General features: G+C 40.6%; 1 protein-coding gene across 5 annotated transcripts in view; it reads left to right on the top strand.

The window, feature by feature from the left end:
- The first annotated feature begins 4,246 nt into the window (after nucleotides 1–4,246).
- Nucleotides 4,247–18,126, top strand: part of EXOC6 (exocyst complex component 6) — a 93,138-nt gene continuing 79,258 nt past the window's right edge. For 3 of the 5 annotated variants that reach the window (XM_086752046.1, XM_086752045.1, XM_086752047.1), the window contains exon 1: nucleotides 6,424–6,622. In XM_086752046.1, coding sequence (XP_086608172.1) covers nucleotides 6,540–6,622 — 83 coding nt within the window. In that variant the 5' untranslated portion in view covers nucleotides 6,424–6,539. Of the gene's footprint in view, nucleotides 4,422–6,423; nucleotides 6,623–18,126 lie in introns of those variants that run through there. The other 2 variants (XM_086752043.1, XM_086752044.1) reach the window with 2 other exon arrangements.

The following is an 18,126-nucleotide window of genomic DNA, read 5'->3' as shown; positions in this document are numbered from 1 at the left end:
GTTATCTTATAGTTTCTAAAGGTTAATATCAAATTTATTAATGTGACCAAGATGTATTTAATTTGAAAAAGCAGTAAAGATCAAAGCATAAGAAGTAGGCAACCACTATACCTTTTATTAAAACTACTTTTAAACTCTTATTTCAAATACATTTTCATGGTTTTATCTAAAAAAATGAAATATTCCAAGAATATTTTTTTAAAATGTAGAATGAATTAAGAGGCTTAGAAAGGTACTAGAAGTCTGTTTTTATAGACAAAAGATCGCTGTCTTCAATGTGTTGCTGCCAACTCAAGCTAATAATCTCCAAGTACTGCGTTCAGCCCAGGCCATGTTGTACATCGGTTATTACTGCGTAGGCTACACTGAATTACCTGTTCCTGTGTAGCTACTCTTGCTGTATCTGCTTGGGCAAAGCTGCCCGATTCCTGGTGGCATAGCCTTGACCACTGTATTAGTCTGAGCTGCTCATTCCAAACTTTCCATGGTCTATTTGCAAAAAGTCATTTTGCCCCGATCAGATGGGCCAGGTTGAGCTAGGGACATGCTAGTCCCTAGTACAGGTTGAGCTGTACTATTGATGGAGAGGTATGGGTAAGTGCATGTTGGTGATTAGAGGTATTTGCAGGGGTAGAGAAAGGAGCAAGAAACAAGTTAAAGTTCCCTTCTTCCTGCTGGTAAATCTTCTGATGGCAATATTCATCAAGAAGCTCAGGTGGCTGTTCAAGTTACAGATTAAATAAAATTTCTTAAAGCACATCTGTACCAAGGCAAAAGATGGCAGCGGTAATTCCAGCAGCTCCTTATCTGCCTGTCCCTCCCAAGAACCATTTGACAGGGTTGTTGCCACCATGCTTCATCCGAGAAGCAGGCAGAAATGGGTCTGGCCAGCAGAAACGAAGCAGGCACAAGGGGAACAGGAACCACTGATGCAGGTTCTAGGGAGAATGAGTTGATTTGCAAGGATCCAGTTTGTGGATGAGCCCAGGAAAGAAGGCAGCACCAGAGCAGGAGATGCCAGAGAAATGACTAATGGCATTGTTGTCTTTGTGGAGGGATATAAAGAGGAGATATCTGGGCAGTGACCAATTAAGTCATTTGTTATGGATGGCATTGCATGTGAAAATTATCTATAGTAATTCTATTTGAGGGTGGACATTTTCCCCCTTTCCTCTTTTCCATGAATCATTCAAAATGGATTCCAGTCCAACTGGGAAAGAAAATTAAACAAACATCTGATGACTTGATGCTGCTAATCTTGCATTGGTAATTTAAAATAAAAAGTAATCTACACTGGAATTACATACCCAGTACAGATGACTCTATACCACAGAAAGTGCTACTCTTTTTGTAATTATCATGTGGGTAAAACATATTTTTAAAGCATTAACACAGACGGGCTAGATTTAAACCAGCAGTTTTTGGCGCTCTGGTATCCTATGAGGGTTGGGGAAGAGTATGAATTAGGGGAGGAAAGGGAGAAAGAACATGGAAAAAAATGGTTTTGCTCTAGATAAGCCTCTGCATCCTGCTTCACAATCTTGTTGATACTTGCCTCAGTTTCTCCTCATATGCTATACAGAGTTATGAACCATTTTTTCACCTTTAGCAAGAAATAGGCACTTTGGTGGTTTTTCTTCAAAATGACAGGATGATTGGAGAGATGCCAGCAGTTGTCTTTACAGCTCACAAGCCCTGAGTTTTCTTAAAAATTAAGTACCTTAAATTAAAAAAACAAAAACAAAACCAAAATTAAATGCTTAGTATTGTCTTTGCTGATAGTTTATTTAGCTGCAGCCTCTGAGTTTTTTATGTATAGTTGTGAAGTAAAGACACGCTCTTCTGCCAGAAGTTGATGAATGTATCAGCTTGTGTCATGTCACAGTACTGAATTTGTCCTTTTCTCTTGAAAAAAAAAAACATTATTTCCTTGGACAAGGCAGTTCCCTAAAGCCTTTTGAGAGTGGCCCTGAACTCAGCTGGAAAAAAGGAAAAGCTATGTATGACTAAAAGACGTAGACTTTGGGCATGTCTAATCAGCACTGGGATTATGGAAGAGGTGAAGAGGAGCAGAAGACAGAAATGGACACGGAGGGGTACAGGCTGGACAGACAGCATGGGGAAGAAGCAGGATTGCCTGCAGCAGAAAGGGCTTTAGCAGGTATTAACAGACTCCTGCCCACATATCCACCACTACACGATAGATTCTTCTCTGCACGTCATGGTCATACGCAGGTTTGGTGTGGGTGCAAACCACTCCGGAGAGCCAAGCCACTGGGCCCGGTGTGGTCTGGTCTAACCCTGTATGCACGAAGGCACCGAAAACCAAGGTACCTCAGCACCCACTTCCACAACCAAACAGACAGAACACCTGCCTATTTCTTGGTCATTCTCCTTTGTATTTGTTTGCTTCTTTTCACATGGTTTTGCTTTGCTATTGAACTTATTTATTTCCAGGCAGCTGTGATACCTATGACAACATCTGCACAACAGATTTAGAGTACTGTTTATTTCAGTTGGTTTATTCCTAAAGCAAGCTTCCGCGTGAGTTTTTGGGGAAAAGGAAGAAGAAATTGTACCCAAAGCCTCTGTAAGTATCAAACTCACTTAAAAATCACATTAAAACATTCACAAAAGCACTCTGTATAAAGTGTCACGCTCCCATAATTGCATCCTATTTTTCTTGCAAGCCATGGTGTGCGATGGCTGGATGTAGATGTCTAAGGCATCTCTGATTTACCTGGCTTGCCTGTGCTCTGCCACAGCGGCAGCAGATGTACTTTCTTCTATCACATGCGTAAGCTTAAGCTTCAGCTTATTCAGTGTAATCATTTTTGCAGTTTACTTTCATGGTGTCACCTCATAATTTTTAAATTAATGCAGAATCTGGTGTCTGTTAAGATCAGAACGAGCAGGTACAATATCCTTTCATCTGCATTTGTGTGACATCCAGTGGCTGGATGGGTCCATCACAAGCTCCCATTTCTTGTGAAAGGTGTAAAAATGGCTCACAACTCTGCTTAGAACACGAAAGCAGGAAATGTATTGGATATTAATGCTAACAGAGCAATAGCTTAATTTTGGTTTAAAAATAAACAGGTGATTAAAGCAGCTTGTTCCAGGGAACCTGTTATAGATAACGTGTGCGTAACTCATTGTAGCCTTTAAAGCTCTTTCCTGCTGCCACTGACATAAACTCGTCCCCTCAGTGCTCCTGCTGGGCATACAAAAGTGAATAAGCAGCACATTTCCCTGGTCAGAAATGAGTAATTTCTGTTTTCCTGCATTTAGCTGCTGACTGCACCGTGTGTGTCAAGACTGTAATCAATTTTGTCAGGAGCAGTACTGAGATAAGAGCCAAATTTTGATTAAAACTGTTGAAATAACAAAAATAACCAAATATAGTAAGACTATGTCACATAACAGTGAATTAGGCTTCTAAAAAGTTGTTTAAATTGAAAGATCTAGAACTCCAGTCTCATGTTTGAAATAACTGTCTGAAATTAAAGCAAGTGGTGGCAGTTGTGCAAAGTATTTTCTTTGCCATCATCATAATGCCAATGACTTGACATCAGCACTACTCTCAACCTTTACAGCTTATCCATGTTCTTTTCCTTCCACGCAGGTAATGAATTAGTAACATTTTTGTTTATTGCGCACTCATAAAAATCACAGGTATCCTAGAACATTTTTTGGACTCTGTTATTATAAACAGCATCCGCCAATGCTGAAAAGGAAAAAGAGGACAACATAGAAGTTTCTCTGCTTTTTCAGTCTTTGCAAGGTCCATAAACCTGCTTCATAAATCCAGCTAATTTATTGTGTGTGTGGACTTTTTATATAGTAAAAGGAAAAATACAGTATTTAAAAAAAATTACTTTTAATCTCATAAAACTTAAGAAAGAAATTGAGCATTGATGACTAGTGTCTGGAATGACTTTAAAATTGTGTTTTCAAACTGACTAAATATCAGGTTTAATATTTATTACTAGTGAACTATTACAAGGCTGTAGAAATATTATTTTTGCCAGTAAATTTCCTGTTAAGATAAATAAATTGGGGACACACACAAAAAAGACCATGCAGGCCTGGGTACTGCATACGAGGCAAACGTTACCAGCAGAGACAGGAAAACAGCAGCTGTGCACCATTCTTGGACACAAAGTCCTCAGGAGTCACGCGGTTAGCGCAGGATCTGTTTTTTCATGCCTGGTTTTGCTGACTACAGAGTCACTTAGTCAATGATAATAATCAGAATAAAAGTCCTCTCCTAAAGTTAGACTAGTTTAATGCTGATCTATGGCAAGGAAAAGCAAGTCAAATATGTCAGAACTGTATCTAGAAGAAAACAAAGATCAGATATATGAAAATGCGCTTGCTGAGATCCAGTCCTTTGAGCTGCCTCTTGGAACCACCTTAAGGTATGCATAGTTTAGATAATATTATATTCCTCATGATGGACTTGTTCCATTCTATAGCTGCTTTTTCAGTCAGTGCAATATATTAGAAACTTTGCTTTCCCTACAGGAAAGTTGAATTCCATTTCAATGTGATTGGCCCTAAATGAAAAAATACAAACCAAGGTCATCTGCTCAGGTCTTTCTTTTCACCAGGACAAAGCTATCTGTTACTGAAGGCTGGCTGCAGATTCTTTGTGAAGAATGAAATTACTCTTAGACATAAAAAAAAAGGGGGAAAATTGCTTTTTTTTTTGTGTAGCAGTGTTTTTAATTTGATGTTAACAGCTACATTTTTAAAGAATTAATTGCGTCTTAGATTTTTAATAAATGCAACCATTTTTTTTAATCACTAAAACCACAACTATTTAAGGTTTTACTGTTGATATTCCTGAATATCTGAAGATTTTAGTATTTTTTTTTATTTGCAGTTTATGGAAACTGTTTAATGGTAAAAGTACAACTGAAAAAAATTTCCTCTGCATATTCATCCTTACAAAAAAGTAATACATAACATATTATGATGTTTTGTGTCTAAGTATACTGTCAGTATCTGTAGAGGAGTTTTAAAAATAGCCTGCCTGGCACTGTAGGCATCAGGTTGCAGTGACTATCAGGCTAAAGAAAGAAAATTTAATATACCCTGAAAAATGCATGTGTCAATCTATTACTTCAGCAATTTAGCGATGAAAAAAAGGAACATGGGAAGATTATTACTGCATTTGGGTGATTTGAAGGAAATACTACTGCAGTGGTAGCCTGTAGGATTTTTCCTCTTTTCTTTCTGCAGCATGCATTTTGTTGGCACTTGTCTACATTTGGAATAGTCCTTGTTGATTTATTAGGTGTCATCAATAAACTCATCTGCATCAACACTGAATATGATAAAACCACAAGCATAGACAAGATGTGCGCACTCCTGGGTGCCATCCATTAACTAGTGTCCAGATGCAGCTGATGCAGGGGAGACGATGAGTTTGATTACAGTGACTGGAAAGGTGCCAAACACAATTGTAACGGGCCAGTGTTTAGACTGTGATGCATTCACAGTTGTGAACTGCTGTCAGTTCCTCACTGGAAAAGTAGCCACCTATCACCCTGAAGTCTTCCACTTCAGGTCTATTTCTTTACGTTGGCTTCCCACTTGTGTGCAGATATCTTTGTCCAGAAAAGAGGTGTATCCTGTCTCCTGAGCATGCAAAACCCAAGGACCAACTCATCTTTGGCCACAAACCACAAAGCGTATAATTTAAACAGAAAATGGGTTATTCCTCCTCATTGAAAATGAAGCTTTGCTGTACGCTAGGAAACAATATGCCAGTTTCTACTGAAACACACCAAGCCAATGCACAAAAAGGTGCATTTTTTGGGGTGTTCTATTTTTACCTCGACCCAAATTTGTATCTCCTGAAGGAAGGAAACAAGTCGGTGACCTAACTTGGATGCAGAATCCCCTGCAGAGCTCCCGCCATAGGGGTCGGTGCCGCCTCCCTGTTGGGACCAGCACGGCCCGAGTTTACACGAGCGGGAGCAGTTAAAAGCAAAAAAAAAAAAAACAACAACAAAAAATAGCACTCCAAGAAACAAACCAGAAGTAGCCCAGCGAAAAAGGCCGTTCTTGACCGGATACCCCTCTGAGGCGCCTGTGCAGCGCGGTGCAGGGGGCCGCGGGAGAGAAAGCGCAGCCGGGAGACGGGTCGGATTTTGGGTGTCCCTCTTCTGTCACGGGCGCTGAGGGGGCAGAGCGAGTGGCGCCAGGCAGGGGCAGCTTCCTGTAGTCTCCACTGGACAAAAGCACCCAGAGATCGGAGAGGCTCTGCTGGACTCCCGGGGCGGCTCCGGCGGAGCCCTTCCCCGGACAAGGGCTGCCGGGCACTTGTAAGCGGGGACGAACGGGGCGGGCGCGGCTCGGTGCACCCTGCTCCTCCTCGCCCCCGCCCGGGCCGCCGGCCCCCCTCCACGCCGGGAAGCCCTCCCCGGCGTCCCCCGCTGCCCAGCGCCCGGCTCCGCGGCCGCCTCCGCCCTCGGTCCCTCCCAGGCGCTTCCCGCAGCGGCGCGGGCGGCGGGTCCCTCCCATCCAAGATGGCGGAGAGTCTCCCCGAACATGATCGGATCCTGCAGGAGATCGAGAGCACGGACACGGCCTGCGTGGGACCCACCCTGAGGTGAGAGGCGACGGGGGCCGCGGCGCCGACAGCGGGCGAGGGTCCCCCGCTCCGCCCGCCTACCCGCCCGCCTGAGGAGCCGCGGCCTGGCGCGGCCCGGCTCGGCCGCGCTGACAGCTCCTCCCCAGAGACGCGGTGGGGCCGGCCACTCCGGGCCTGGGGGGGACGCGCAGCCCCTGGGGGCGCCTCGCGGAGGCTCGACCGCCGCCTCCCGCCCCGAGCCCTGCGGGGGCGCCGCGCCCCGGCCGCGAAGGGAGAAGGGGCCGCCGCGGTGAGGGCGGGGGAGCGGGGACGGCGCGGCCAGGGGTGGCTGTCACCCCCGGCCCGGCGGAGCCTGCGGCCGTGCCCCCGCCCCCCGGCTGGTCTCCCTCTGTCGTTGCCCGCTGGGGAAGCAGGGTGCTGCCCGGCTTCCGGCGGGGGTGGGCGCGGCCGGGCCGGAGCGGGGCCTCAGAACGGGGCGACTGGGGCTGGGGGCGCCCACCGTGACCCACTGCCGGCCTCTCCGTCCCCCGGGCAGGGAGGGCTCCTCTCCCGCGCTTGGACATCAGGCATCTCCCTGGGGTGCGCTGGTACCCCGGGGTCTGTGCTGAGAACGGGACCGAAACCGTGTTGTGGTGGGTGTTAGCATCAGTGACTGCAGGGCTCCTCAGGACACAGCCTTTCCTGATGCAGTCTGAAATCTCCCGCCCCGGTCAGGTTCCTTCTGTAAATGTGACAGCGTTCAGAGCATTTCTGAAATGCCATGGCTTCAATAGCCTTTTTTTTTTTTTTCCTCATTTCCCTCCAGTTCAGCGGCCTGTCAAATGGCGTAGCCTGTATCTTGAAGAAAAGGTTTTGCTTAATCTTTCAGTTAGAGAGGAACGAGTCAGTGCCCCTCCGTTCGAGCTGGGGAGAACGGAGAAAGCAGAGAGGGCAAGGGGATCTTCATCCTGAAGCTGTGTTGGTGCTTCCCTGATTAGAGATATCTGAAGGAGGAGGAAAAGCACAAACACTAGCCATACTGGGGAGAGACAACTGAATTTGCACATTATCTCCTTGGGAAGATACGGAGAGCCTGTGTGCAGGGAACTGGAAAAGGTGGTTTGTGTGGCAGCATGCCGCAGGGTGGTGAACAGGGTGCTGCTGGCTTTCCCTGGAGAGGGGATGGTGTCTGCTGGAAAGCCTAGGAAGAAGGGCAAACGTGGGGTACGTGGATGGGGAAGCCAGTGCTGAGAACTGATGGAAGAGGATCCTATGTTGCATGTGAAATAGGTAATTTTGCATTTCACTGTAGGTGGTGTTGCAGTTGGCTGCGTATGTTTGCAGTGGGTTGTCCAGTGCTGAAGACTGTGTGGGCGGTGGCAGTTTGGGCATTTGTGTGAGGCTGGAGTTAATCAGTCCTCAAAGACCCCCGACGGGGAGTGTGGTAGGGTGGCCCAGACATCACCCAGGGGCTACTTGTGGGGTCAACCTGTTCTTGCAGCAAACTGTACTCTGATCTCCCCTTACTGTTCCTTAAACATGGCCAGTATTGGGAATACAGTGTGGAGGTGTTGGAGCTGAGCATCACAAGAAGCTTCACCTGTGAGAGTTTGTGAGCTCAGGTTGAGATAAAGTAGCTGAGATGCTTTCAGACTTGAGTTGTCCCTGGAGGCGGTTTAGCCATGTTTCAGCTAACAAGCCCAGGCAGGTTGGAGCTGATGTCTGCGAAAAACACACCAAACCAAAAAACTTAGCAACAAAATCTTAAATATAATTGCAGTTTCGCTGCCATCTTCAGTATAGAGCTTACATCAGAGGAGCCTATGTAAAGGACATACAGAGAATCAGGCACAGTGGAAGAAGGCATGTTTGGGAACCAGAAGTGTGGATGGGGGAGGGATGTAAAAGGGGGAAGGAACAATATAAATCTCTTATTAATAGTAAACATTTAAAATGTGTCAAAGTTGTTACCAATATGAACATTTAGTTTCTTAATGTCTTTGCATGTTCCTGTCCTTTCTTTTTCTATTTTTATCTCATCTATTTTACCTATCTTGTTATCTTACTGACTTTTCAGAAGGGGAGTTTTGCATTGTTGACTTTCAGAATTTTTAGAAAAGAAGTGCACCAGATTTGACCTCTAGTGTTCATTTACAAGTTAAAAAAATGAGACTGAAGAATGCATACACCTGGCTGAGTGTTTTGAAAGAATTCCAGTCAATATCACAGAAATATGCTGCTACTTTATGAGAACAACAGTGTTTAAAATCAAAACTGTAGCTATCTGTTCAGCTATGCCTTTTAGAATTTGTGAATTGCTGTGTGAAACTGCAAAGTCTGAAATCCCATATCTAATTTCAGGATCTATTTCAATGAACAAAAGCGTGAACCTAAAATGGAGCATTATTTTCTGCACAAGATCTGAGTTCTGCTTGATAAACAATATAAATCAAAGAAATGAGTAATTCTGTGTGTAGTTGTGTAAGGATGCAACATAAAGTGATCCATCGATCTATGATCTGTAGTGCTGGGAGAATACTTATAGAATCGTGACATGAAATAAAGTACCAACATACCTACTTGTATCGCAGAACAAAGAAGGGGCTTGAGGTGAGCAGTTCAGATAAGTTGCATGAGGTAATACCAGATGCCAAAGATTGTAGGATATGCAAGATCTGACTTATCCTTAATTGTTCATATCAAAATCTTAGTATCTTCCTAATGCATCCATGCTTCACAAAGCAACTGTAATTTTTTTTGTGGGCCATATGTAGATTCCATGGAAACACATTTCTGCTCGTTTTTCTTCAGTGTTTTGTTTGCTAGCTTAGTATAGCTGTCTCTGCCGGGGTGCTGTTTCCTAACCTGCTAGAAGAGTGGCAGCACTTGTGCTTATGATATAAGAAATATATTGATATATGATGTTTTTATGTGTAATTTACAGATAAGGAGCAACATACAGAGTGATCCTGCGGGTCATTTTCTAGTGCTGAGATCCAGCCAGGTGTAGGAATGTGAAATGCAGGTCCTTTATAGGAGAACTCAAGGTACAGCTAGGACAATTGGGATTCTTTACTGTTTAGGAGAGTAAGTTAGCTTGTAAAGATTGCTCTACATCTCAAGAAATAGAAAATGAAGATATTGTATTTGATTAAATTAATTTTAATTAGTTACTATTTAGGAGAGTAAGTTAGTTCCTAAAGATTACTCCGTGTCTCAAGAAATATAAAATAAAGAGAGTGTATTTGATTAAATTATTTTGTATTGTATTTGATTAAATTAATTTTCTTTTTAAATTTTAACTGGATTAATTTATTGATTTTAAATTGCTGGTATTTAACTTACATCTCCGAATTTAGTGACACAGTCTGAATCATTGTAAATGAGACTTAAATCTACTGTATAACATGCTTTTCATTAAACAGACAGTGTATGTAGCAGGCCAGGATTAATTTTTTTTTTCAGCAGACTGTGAAACCTTTATCAACATCTTTCTAGCTTTAATGGCTAACTAAATGAGATTAATGACAACAGCTGTTAAAGGCTCGTCATTCTCACCTTTTTATATAACTTGTTAATATCTTATAATTCATGTCATACACATACTGTTGGGCTTTGCGAAACCAGGGAGAGCTGTCAGCGCGTTTCTAATCTTTATAAAGGAAAAGAAAAAAGGCAGAAAGGCAGGCAAGCAATTCCCCTGTCCCTCTCAAAAAAAAAAAAAAGATGGACATATTAAAAAGTTAATAACAAAGAAAATAATTGACCTTATCTGATGGTTAGTTAGTTTTATGTTGGTTGAAGTAGATCAAAGTGGAGCTCAACAGAATAGAAGATGTTGTTCTGCCAGTGTCTTCATATGCTATACTTAGGAGTCTCTTTGAGCTTGTAGTAATGTGTAATATTTCAAAGTTCTTTTTGAAAAATAAATGAATTAACTTTTAAACTCTAGCTTGACAGTGTGTTGTGTAAGCATGTGGTAGACTTAATCTGAACACTTCATCTCATGAGCTTCATATCACTGAGTCTGCAGTGTTCTGTGATCCCATGCACAGCCTGTTAGAGGAGTACCTCCATGCCCACAATCAGTTGACTAAACTAATACAAAACTAAACTAAAATTTAACAATTATGGGGGAAATCAATGATGGCAATTTTGTAGCTAAGATGAAGTTGATAAGGAGGTGCTGTGTCTATTGATGTGTCTGTAAGTGGGATTGTACTCTGTGGCTTTGGCCCAAAATTGCAGCTCATAAAGTGTGCTCCTCAAAAGTCAGTGTGAAAATGCTTTTAAGCAACTTCCCTGTTCCTCTGCTCCTGAAATCTGTCATCACCAAGCTGTTGCCTGGTAGATGTTAGAACACCTTCTAGGTTGCTGTAAGTTGTGCTGGCCGTGAAGCTTCTGTGCAGAGTTATTAGAGGGTCTCCTATGGAGACATTTCATTGACGTGATGTCTCTGGCTACGGGAATCCCACCGACGAGAGCCATTAGGTTGATGTGTTTCTATCTGATGCTGCAGTATGCTGGGGTGACCTTCTACTGACCTAGGACTGCATTGCACTAGTAAAGGCGGCACTGAGCCACCCGGCTGCAAAGCAAAATGACTTCTGCATGGTGCTGCTTTTTTCTCTTTTAGGTTGAACAGAGTTTGGAGGTAGGATGTAGATTTGTTGTGAGCCTTATAAATGAGTATGGGCGAAGTGTTAGAAGCGACTGGTAACTGTTCATACTGAACTTATGTCCTTGTGTTGCAGAAAAGCTGAAAGTAAAAGGCACACTTCAGTAAGGCATCGTTAGAGGAATAAATTGAGGAAGCAAAGGTAGCAATAGTGGTCCAAGCCAGACTGTTTTGTCCATTCTTGATCAAGGTTTCTAAGAAAATTCAGAGGCAGAAATATGGAGTGAGAGCCTAATTCTGCTGCTTTTACTGAGTTTTGCTACGCTTTGCAACTGCCAGTGCAGTAATTTGTGTTTCGGAGATACAATCCATTGAGGGGGCCTGTCCAAAGCCAAGTGAATGAAGCACCTAAAATACCCTTTGGAGTGTGACAAGGTGCTCTGAAGCCTCAGTGTAACTTGTTTTACCGAAAGTATACACTATTGCTACTAGCAGGCATGATTTATTATATGATTCTGTATCTTTAGCGGAGTAGTTAGTAAGCAGTAACATATGCAGTATGAATGACTTCTCTAGATGTAGGAAGATAGTACAGCATGAACGTAGTTGCAGGCTGGGAAATATTTTTTTCTGAGCACTTACCTATGGGCTGTTGGGATTTGTGATGTGGTTATCCAATGACAAAATGTGGTTGTCCTCATTTTTGCCCTGTGGTCTTACTTGTCAGGTATGATTGTCTAAAGGCATTTTTTATGTGTTTTCATTATTTTGGTTTTGGATTATGAGCCAACAATTCGCATTTTTGTCTGTAGGTTAGTCGTGTTTTAAATATAGAGCAAATGTAAAAGGACTCTGAGATCATCAGCCAGTGCTTTGAATCGGAATTGAAATGGTTTGTTTGTGTATTTCAATTTCAAATAGCATGGTAATGTTTTACAATATTGTAAGCTATTTTGATGGTTTGAAAATCAGTAGTCTGTATCTTCATCAATGGTCTGTCTTCAAGCCCTATTCAGTTTTCAAGTTAATATATTTCATTTCAGATTCCCTTTCAAACTAAAGTTACAAAGTAGCCCAAAGGAACTAGAAATTCCTTGTGTATTAGCTGTGGTATTTTTTGGATCTAGTCACAGGGTGTACTTTCATGTATATTTACATATCAATTTATCTTCATTATCATAGCTAACTCCTGTTTAGCAGCTGGCTTGCTATAGAGTAAGGAGAATGGCCTGCTTGCTGAGAACAGTATTTTCTGAAAAAACAGTGGCCGCCTTGTAGTTTCGGTTGCCGATTTTGATACTTGGTGCGGGATTTGATGATATTCTAAGTGTTTAAGTTGAAAGGTGACAGTCAAATAAAGCAACTGTCTATGTGAGCAGGTCTGTCACCATGTATATTGCTATGAAGGAGCAATATTTTTTTATTGCTAGTCCATTACACAGAGTCAAAACAGCATAAGGAGAGTGTGTACTGCAGACTGATTAGTCTGGCATTTGTATATTCAGCAGCAGAACTGCAGTTCCGATTTTCCTGTAGGCTAGCCTGATATTTCAGGCAGATTTGCCATTGGTAGCAAAAAATATTTCAGAAGAAGGTGAGGATTCAGTTCCATTGCTGCAAGTTTCAACATAGCACTTCTCTACTTTTTATAAAGCCTGAAACTGTTTGTGTGTAATCATATCTGCACTGCATTTTTCTGTTGTGCAAAAAAAAATCTTTAGGTTCAATGCTGATGAAGTTTGTCATGAAATACGTGTCTGCAAATCAGGTTATCTTGATCTTTTAAAGTGTTCATGCATCAGCTTCTGACTCAGTTCTTGCAGTGTTTTTCAACTGGGCAGCTGCCAAGCGAAGCTTTAACCTAACTAGTAACCTATGAGAATAATACTTCTGAAATAGCTCTCTCCAATTTCACAAGCATTGCCAAAGAGCTTGAAATTGTTCCCGTGTTTAGGAAACATGTTTCAAAATACATTAAAGCTTTTAAAATAGAGGGATCGTCTGCCGAGAGATCCAGAATAGTGTAGATAGTTGGTTCATGCAGTTTGTATTATTGTGTCTCATCTAAATTTAGCATTCTCATCATATGAGTGGCTTATTCACTATTACATCAGTTAAATTCAGGAAAGCTAATTGTTATTCATGTCACTTCTTCATCGACTTATTCCTCAAGCTGATTTTATTTAATGTTTGTTGACCCAGATTTTGAACCTGCCATATGCGTGGGAAATGCATAATTTTACATCCTTACAAATGCCAGTGACATGGGTGCTTACTTTCTTGCAGATTTTTTGGGGGAGCCAACAGCATACACTGTACTCTAGCTTTCTGTGTGCGTTGCTGAGCCATTACTCTGAGACTTTGCAGTTTCCTCAGTAGAGATGTCTACCTGAGTAGCCTTAGCTTAATTCAGTTAAATATAAGCCTTGGTTTGACCTGTAAGTGCTAGAGGGTTTGCACATACAAGGCTGAAATTACAGCAACTGCAGTTAAGCAAGTTTTATCATGTTGCATTTTATAGATTGTGCTACTGAAATGAGCTCATAAAAATCCATGAGGATTGATATTTCTTAAATAATACTTCTAAGATAATGCCAGGAATGTGTTCACAAATAGGAAACAATTTCCATGAGTTGTAGTAAACTATTAAGTACTAACTCATTCAAAAACATCAACCTAGCTTTGCATCAGCAAGCAATCACATTAGATTTTATCTTAGTGAAGGGCTTGCTATGGCTAGTTATAAAATCTAGCTGTTGCCAGTCTTTCTGGCTATTATCTGGTGATGGCTGAAATGCCCAAACCTTAATCCCTGTCACCACAGACCTCAATGTAACAATGACATCATGTTTAATTTGGTGTTCAGCTTAAAATATACTCAACAATGCCTCTCTTCCTCATGTTGTCCATTTCTACTAAGGAATTATTTGTATGCCTGACAAACTGTCTTATGCAGGAAGGAGTTAACAATCTCTCTTGGAGCCTGGCTGAAGCCTTTCCTGTACCCTCACCCTTTGCCGGTAATACCAAACCAGCAGGGAACTTAATCACTGATGGAGGTATTAAGAAGGAAAGAAGCAGGTTTTAGAGTGCAGCAGTCTTGATGGGAAACCTTGAGATTTGACAGAGAGGACCTAAAATATGTGTTTGAACATTTTTGCACTAGGGACCTGCAGAGAGGACTGGGACTTTTTTTTTTTTAATTTTTAATTTAAAATATATATATAGCGTGAGAAAGGTGTTCAGCTCTAACACTATGAGTGGAATTTTCACTATGTCTCAGAGAAAGTAATCTGCTTGCAAAACTGCAGTGAGTGTAACTTGCAATCAACCCATGAATCAGGGTAATACAAAATTTATAACGTGTATACTGTAGAGGGGGATACTTTTGAGACATTTCAACTTCAAAAATAAGTGTTTAAACTTTCAAGTATCATATACTTCAATTTTTACACTCTCTTTTCTGTTACAGGCATTTAGATGTTTCTGTTGGTTCTCACTGGGACTTTCACAGCTTGCACACTTCCTTATGCGTAGAGTGACTTTGAAGGATCTCTACCCCATTGATTTCAGGGAGGCAACGTTTTCTTCCGAGTTTTGTTTTTAGTTAATTTCAACATAAAAGTAACATAGTTGATACTGTTTTACACTGTATGTTTGTTCTGTTTTGTTTCATAAACTTAGGAAATTGTAATCAGGTAGCGGATGCATGCTACCTCCTCTTGAAATGTGGAGTTGCTGTGGCATATTGGAGTGTCACCTTTCCCTAAGGCATGAACAGATTTTCTGATGCTTATTCTGTTGATTGAGCAGGTGGAGGACTCGAGTAATGTAACAAAAAGTAGTAGAAGTCAGTTGCTTCAACACTGTTAGTTTCTTCCCAATGGAGAGAAACACCGTGGGTTAGTTTTAGTTGGGTTTTTGAATTAAAACCAGACTTTTTAAAAAGTAATCTTTCATTTTCTTCAGTGATCCTGGAAGATGTGCATGTGCAAAGGATGTATAGTACAGGCTGTTGATTTGCATGAGAGAAATACACAATGATTTTCTATGTGTAGGCTATGTGAGCTTGCCGAATTAACAAAAATTAATAATATAAAATCACTGGAAAATGTATGCTTTGGTTATATGTTTGCAGAGGAATGTGAAATATCAAAAAAATATCTGGTTTGATCAGTATAGAATAGAATACATTCTTGAGCAATTAATTTTGAAACTTTTAAACTATTTTGTATTTTATTTACTCTGGAATGTCTTGATTTCTAAAGTAATGTATTTACATCTGTATAGTGTTGGTATTTTATTCACAGCCTATGGCAATAAGTAACTTAGATTTTTGTGACATTAAATGCTCTGCTTTATTTCATATGTCTCGTGAAGACTCTGCTGAAGTGATTGGTACATGTTTATCTTGCAGATTATGTCTAAAGTGCCCCAGATAAAGAAGGCAGGTTAGCTGTAGATTGTAATAGATGGCTAATTATTTCTAGGACATGCCTCATAGAAATCTGATCAAATCTTTTAAAAGAACTTGGAAGCTCGCAATTTAATTTATAGATTAATCCATTGCTCTTAACATGGAACAGTTTATGTTACAGTCTGTGGAAATATTAAAGGAAGCTCAGAATATTGCTATATGGACTTCAATTTCTTATTTTATTTTCTATGAAATGACATAGGTTCCAACTATGTCCACAGTATCCCTTTAGGTAAATGAAAGAGATGGCTAAACTTGGCATTTTGTTGCATGGCGATAGCTAGTACCAAAGGGAGCAAAGCCGGAGTTTTCTTTGCTCTCTTTTTTATCTAGTTTTACAAGAGAAAATTAGAAAAAAAAATAGTAGTGCAGCACTTGTTTTTCAGTTTCTTGCTTCATACATCAGTAAGTCGCACAAAGGCTTAGCAGGAAGAGGCATCTCCTTGGTCAGCAGTGTAAAAACAGGAAGGAGGAAGTCTATTGCAAATCTGGGTTTACTGATTATCAGTTCATGTTTCGCTGCAGAGGATGTCCATTAGCAGCCATTAGCGTGATCCATTGCTTATCCAGCATGAACAATGACTGCTGTAGTGCTGCTACTACAGAATATGGACCTTGCTTATAGGAAGTAATGTTAACTAACAAACTGTACTCAGCCCTTTCCTGCTCATAGAAACAGGATACTATTAGTGAGAACAATTCACAGAAATTGCAGATCCAGGAAAACCAGGCAAGTAAAGCATAACAGCTAAACTAAGATTAATAAAATCTTTACTCTGATTAGGCCATAGCTTGAGTTCTACGTTGTTCTGGCATGTAATTGCAATTTTTTAAATAGAGCAGTGAAGTGTAATTAATTATGAATAAGGATGGCGGAACTGGACCCTGGGTAGCACCTGGCATAGAAAGGCTGCTTGGGTTTTAAGAAATGTGCTTATTACCATAATTCCAGTTGAATTACAGGAAACACCTGGACATTATTTTATAAAGCTTTTTAGGGTGTATGCAGCAATCTATATGAAATCACTCCATGGAAAAATCCCTACAAAGTTTGCAGTTTGTGTAAACAGAAAATATCTTTGTATATTGTAGGACAAAGGACGTTTCTGCAGTGTTTCCTGTGAAATTGCAGCTTAAATGGAGTGCGTGACACAGTATCGTGGTTAGGGATGCCACGGCTATAGTCACTATTTTAAAGGCAGAATCTTAATTTGGATGGTCAGCGTTTTGTGCTTACATTGAGCCACACAAATTTGAATGGTAAATATTATTTTATTTGTAACTTTATTTAATATCTCTTTGGTTTTTTTTTAATAAAATGAGAAATGGAGGGAGAGGACAAACATCTACTGGGACACTTCTTGCAATGTGTGTATGGGAGCTAGTTGAGAGCCTCTCTAGCCTTAGGACAAAATTGGCTTTGGTAGCAAGGTATGAATTCTAAAAACATGATTTTCCACAAGCACAGTTTCTTCATTTGTGAGTTGGCTTATTAGTGTGTGTGTGTTGTGTATTGTTTTAAGTATTACTTTGAAAATTTGAATAAAAATTGTATGTGAGGTTTTTTGGTTTGGTTTTTTTTGTGTGTGTATGTGACTTGGTTGAACTGATCGAAGTGATCAGTTAATTCCCACCCCCCCGCAGTGCTAAATCTGAAGTTCTAAAAATTAAACTTTCCTCTTGTATCCCTTGCAGTTCGGAAGTTGCATGGTCAGGCTTATGTTCCATGTCAAACTTGTACAACTGTTGTGCAGATATGTGTAATTCCCATAATCATCACAGCATTCATGGAGATGTAACTGATTGGCACTTACTAAGTGGTTATCAGTACCCTGAAAGGAATGTGTGTATGCAGTTTTTAATTGCTTCATATGTCTTGTGTAATCAGGAAATGAAAGACTTTGTGGCAACTTATGCAGGAATGGGAAACCTGCAATTTGCCTTTGTCCTGTAGAAAGATTGGTATTTTTTTCCTCTGTTTTCTGTCATGGGTTTTTTTTTTTGCTATTTTTAAAATAGATTTTCTGTTTTAAGAGTCTTTGCTGCTGTTAGAACCTATTATTATAAATAATTACTAGGAAGGTAGTTGTTCACTCTGAAAATTTACAGTAATGCTCCATAAGCATGGAGATGTTTCTCCTGAATATGGGTTGCAATTAAAAATTAAATAATTGCCTATTTAAAAAACCAAAATCACACACAAAAAACTGAACCCCCAGACCTTCAAGAAATAGTAGGGTTTTTTTTTTAACCCAAAAGGGATTTGTTAAATATTTTTCTTTGTCTAATAGACAGTTCTAGTAATTATTTTTAATTGACAGAATTATTTGTCAGCAACTAAGAATTCATATTATCTTCTGAATTACTATTTTCTTGTGAAAGTATGGAGATTTTGTTTTTAGTAAAATAAACTCTTAAGTTCATTTTTGCCTGAAAGCTGAGTACCTG

This window comes from Chlamydotis macqueenii, chromosome 7 (assembly GCF_036417535.1).
Source record: "Chlamydotis macqueenii isolate bChlMac1 chromosome 7, bChlMac1.mat, whole genome shotgun sequence".
In the NCBI taxonomy this organism is placed as follows: Eukaryota; Metazoa; Chordata; class Aves; order Otidiformes; family Otididae; genus Chlamydotis; species Chlamydotis macqueenii.
This window is presented reverse-complemented; position numbering and strand designations above follow the sequence as displayed.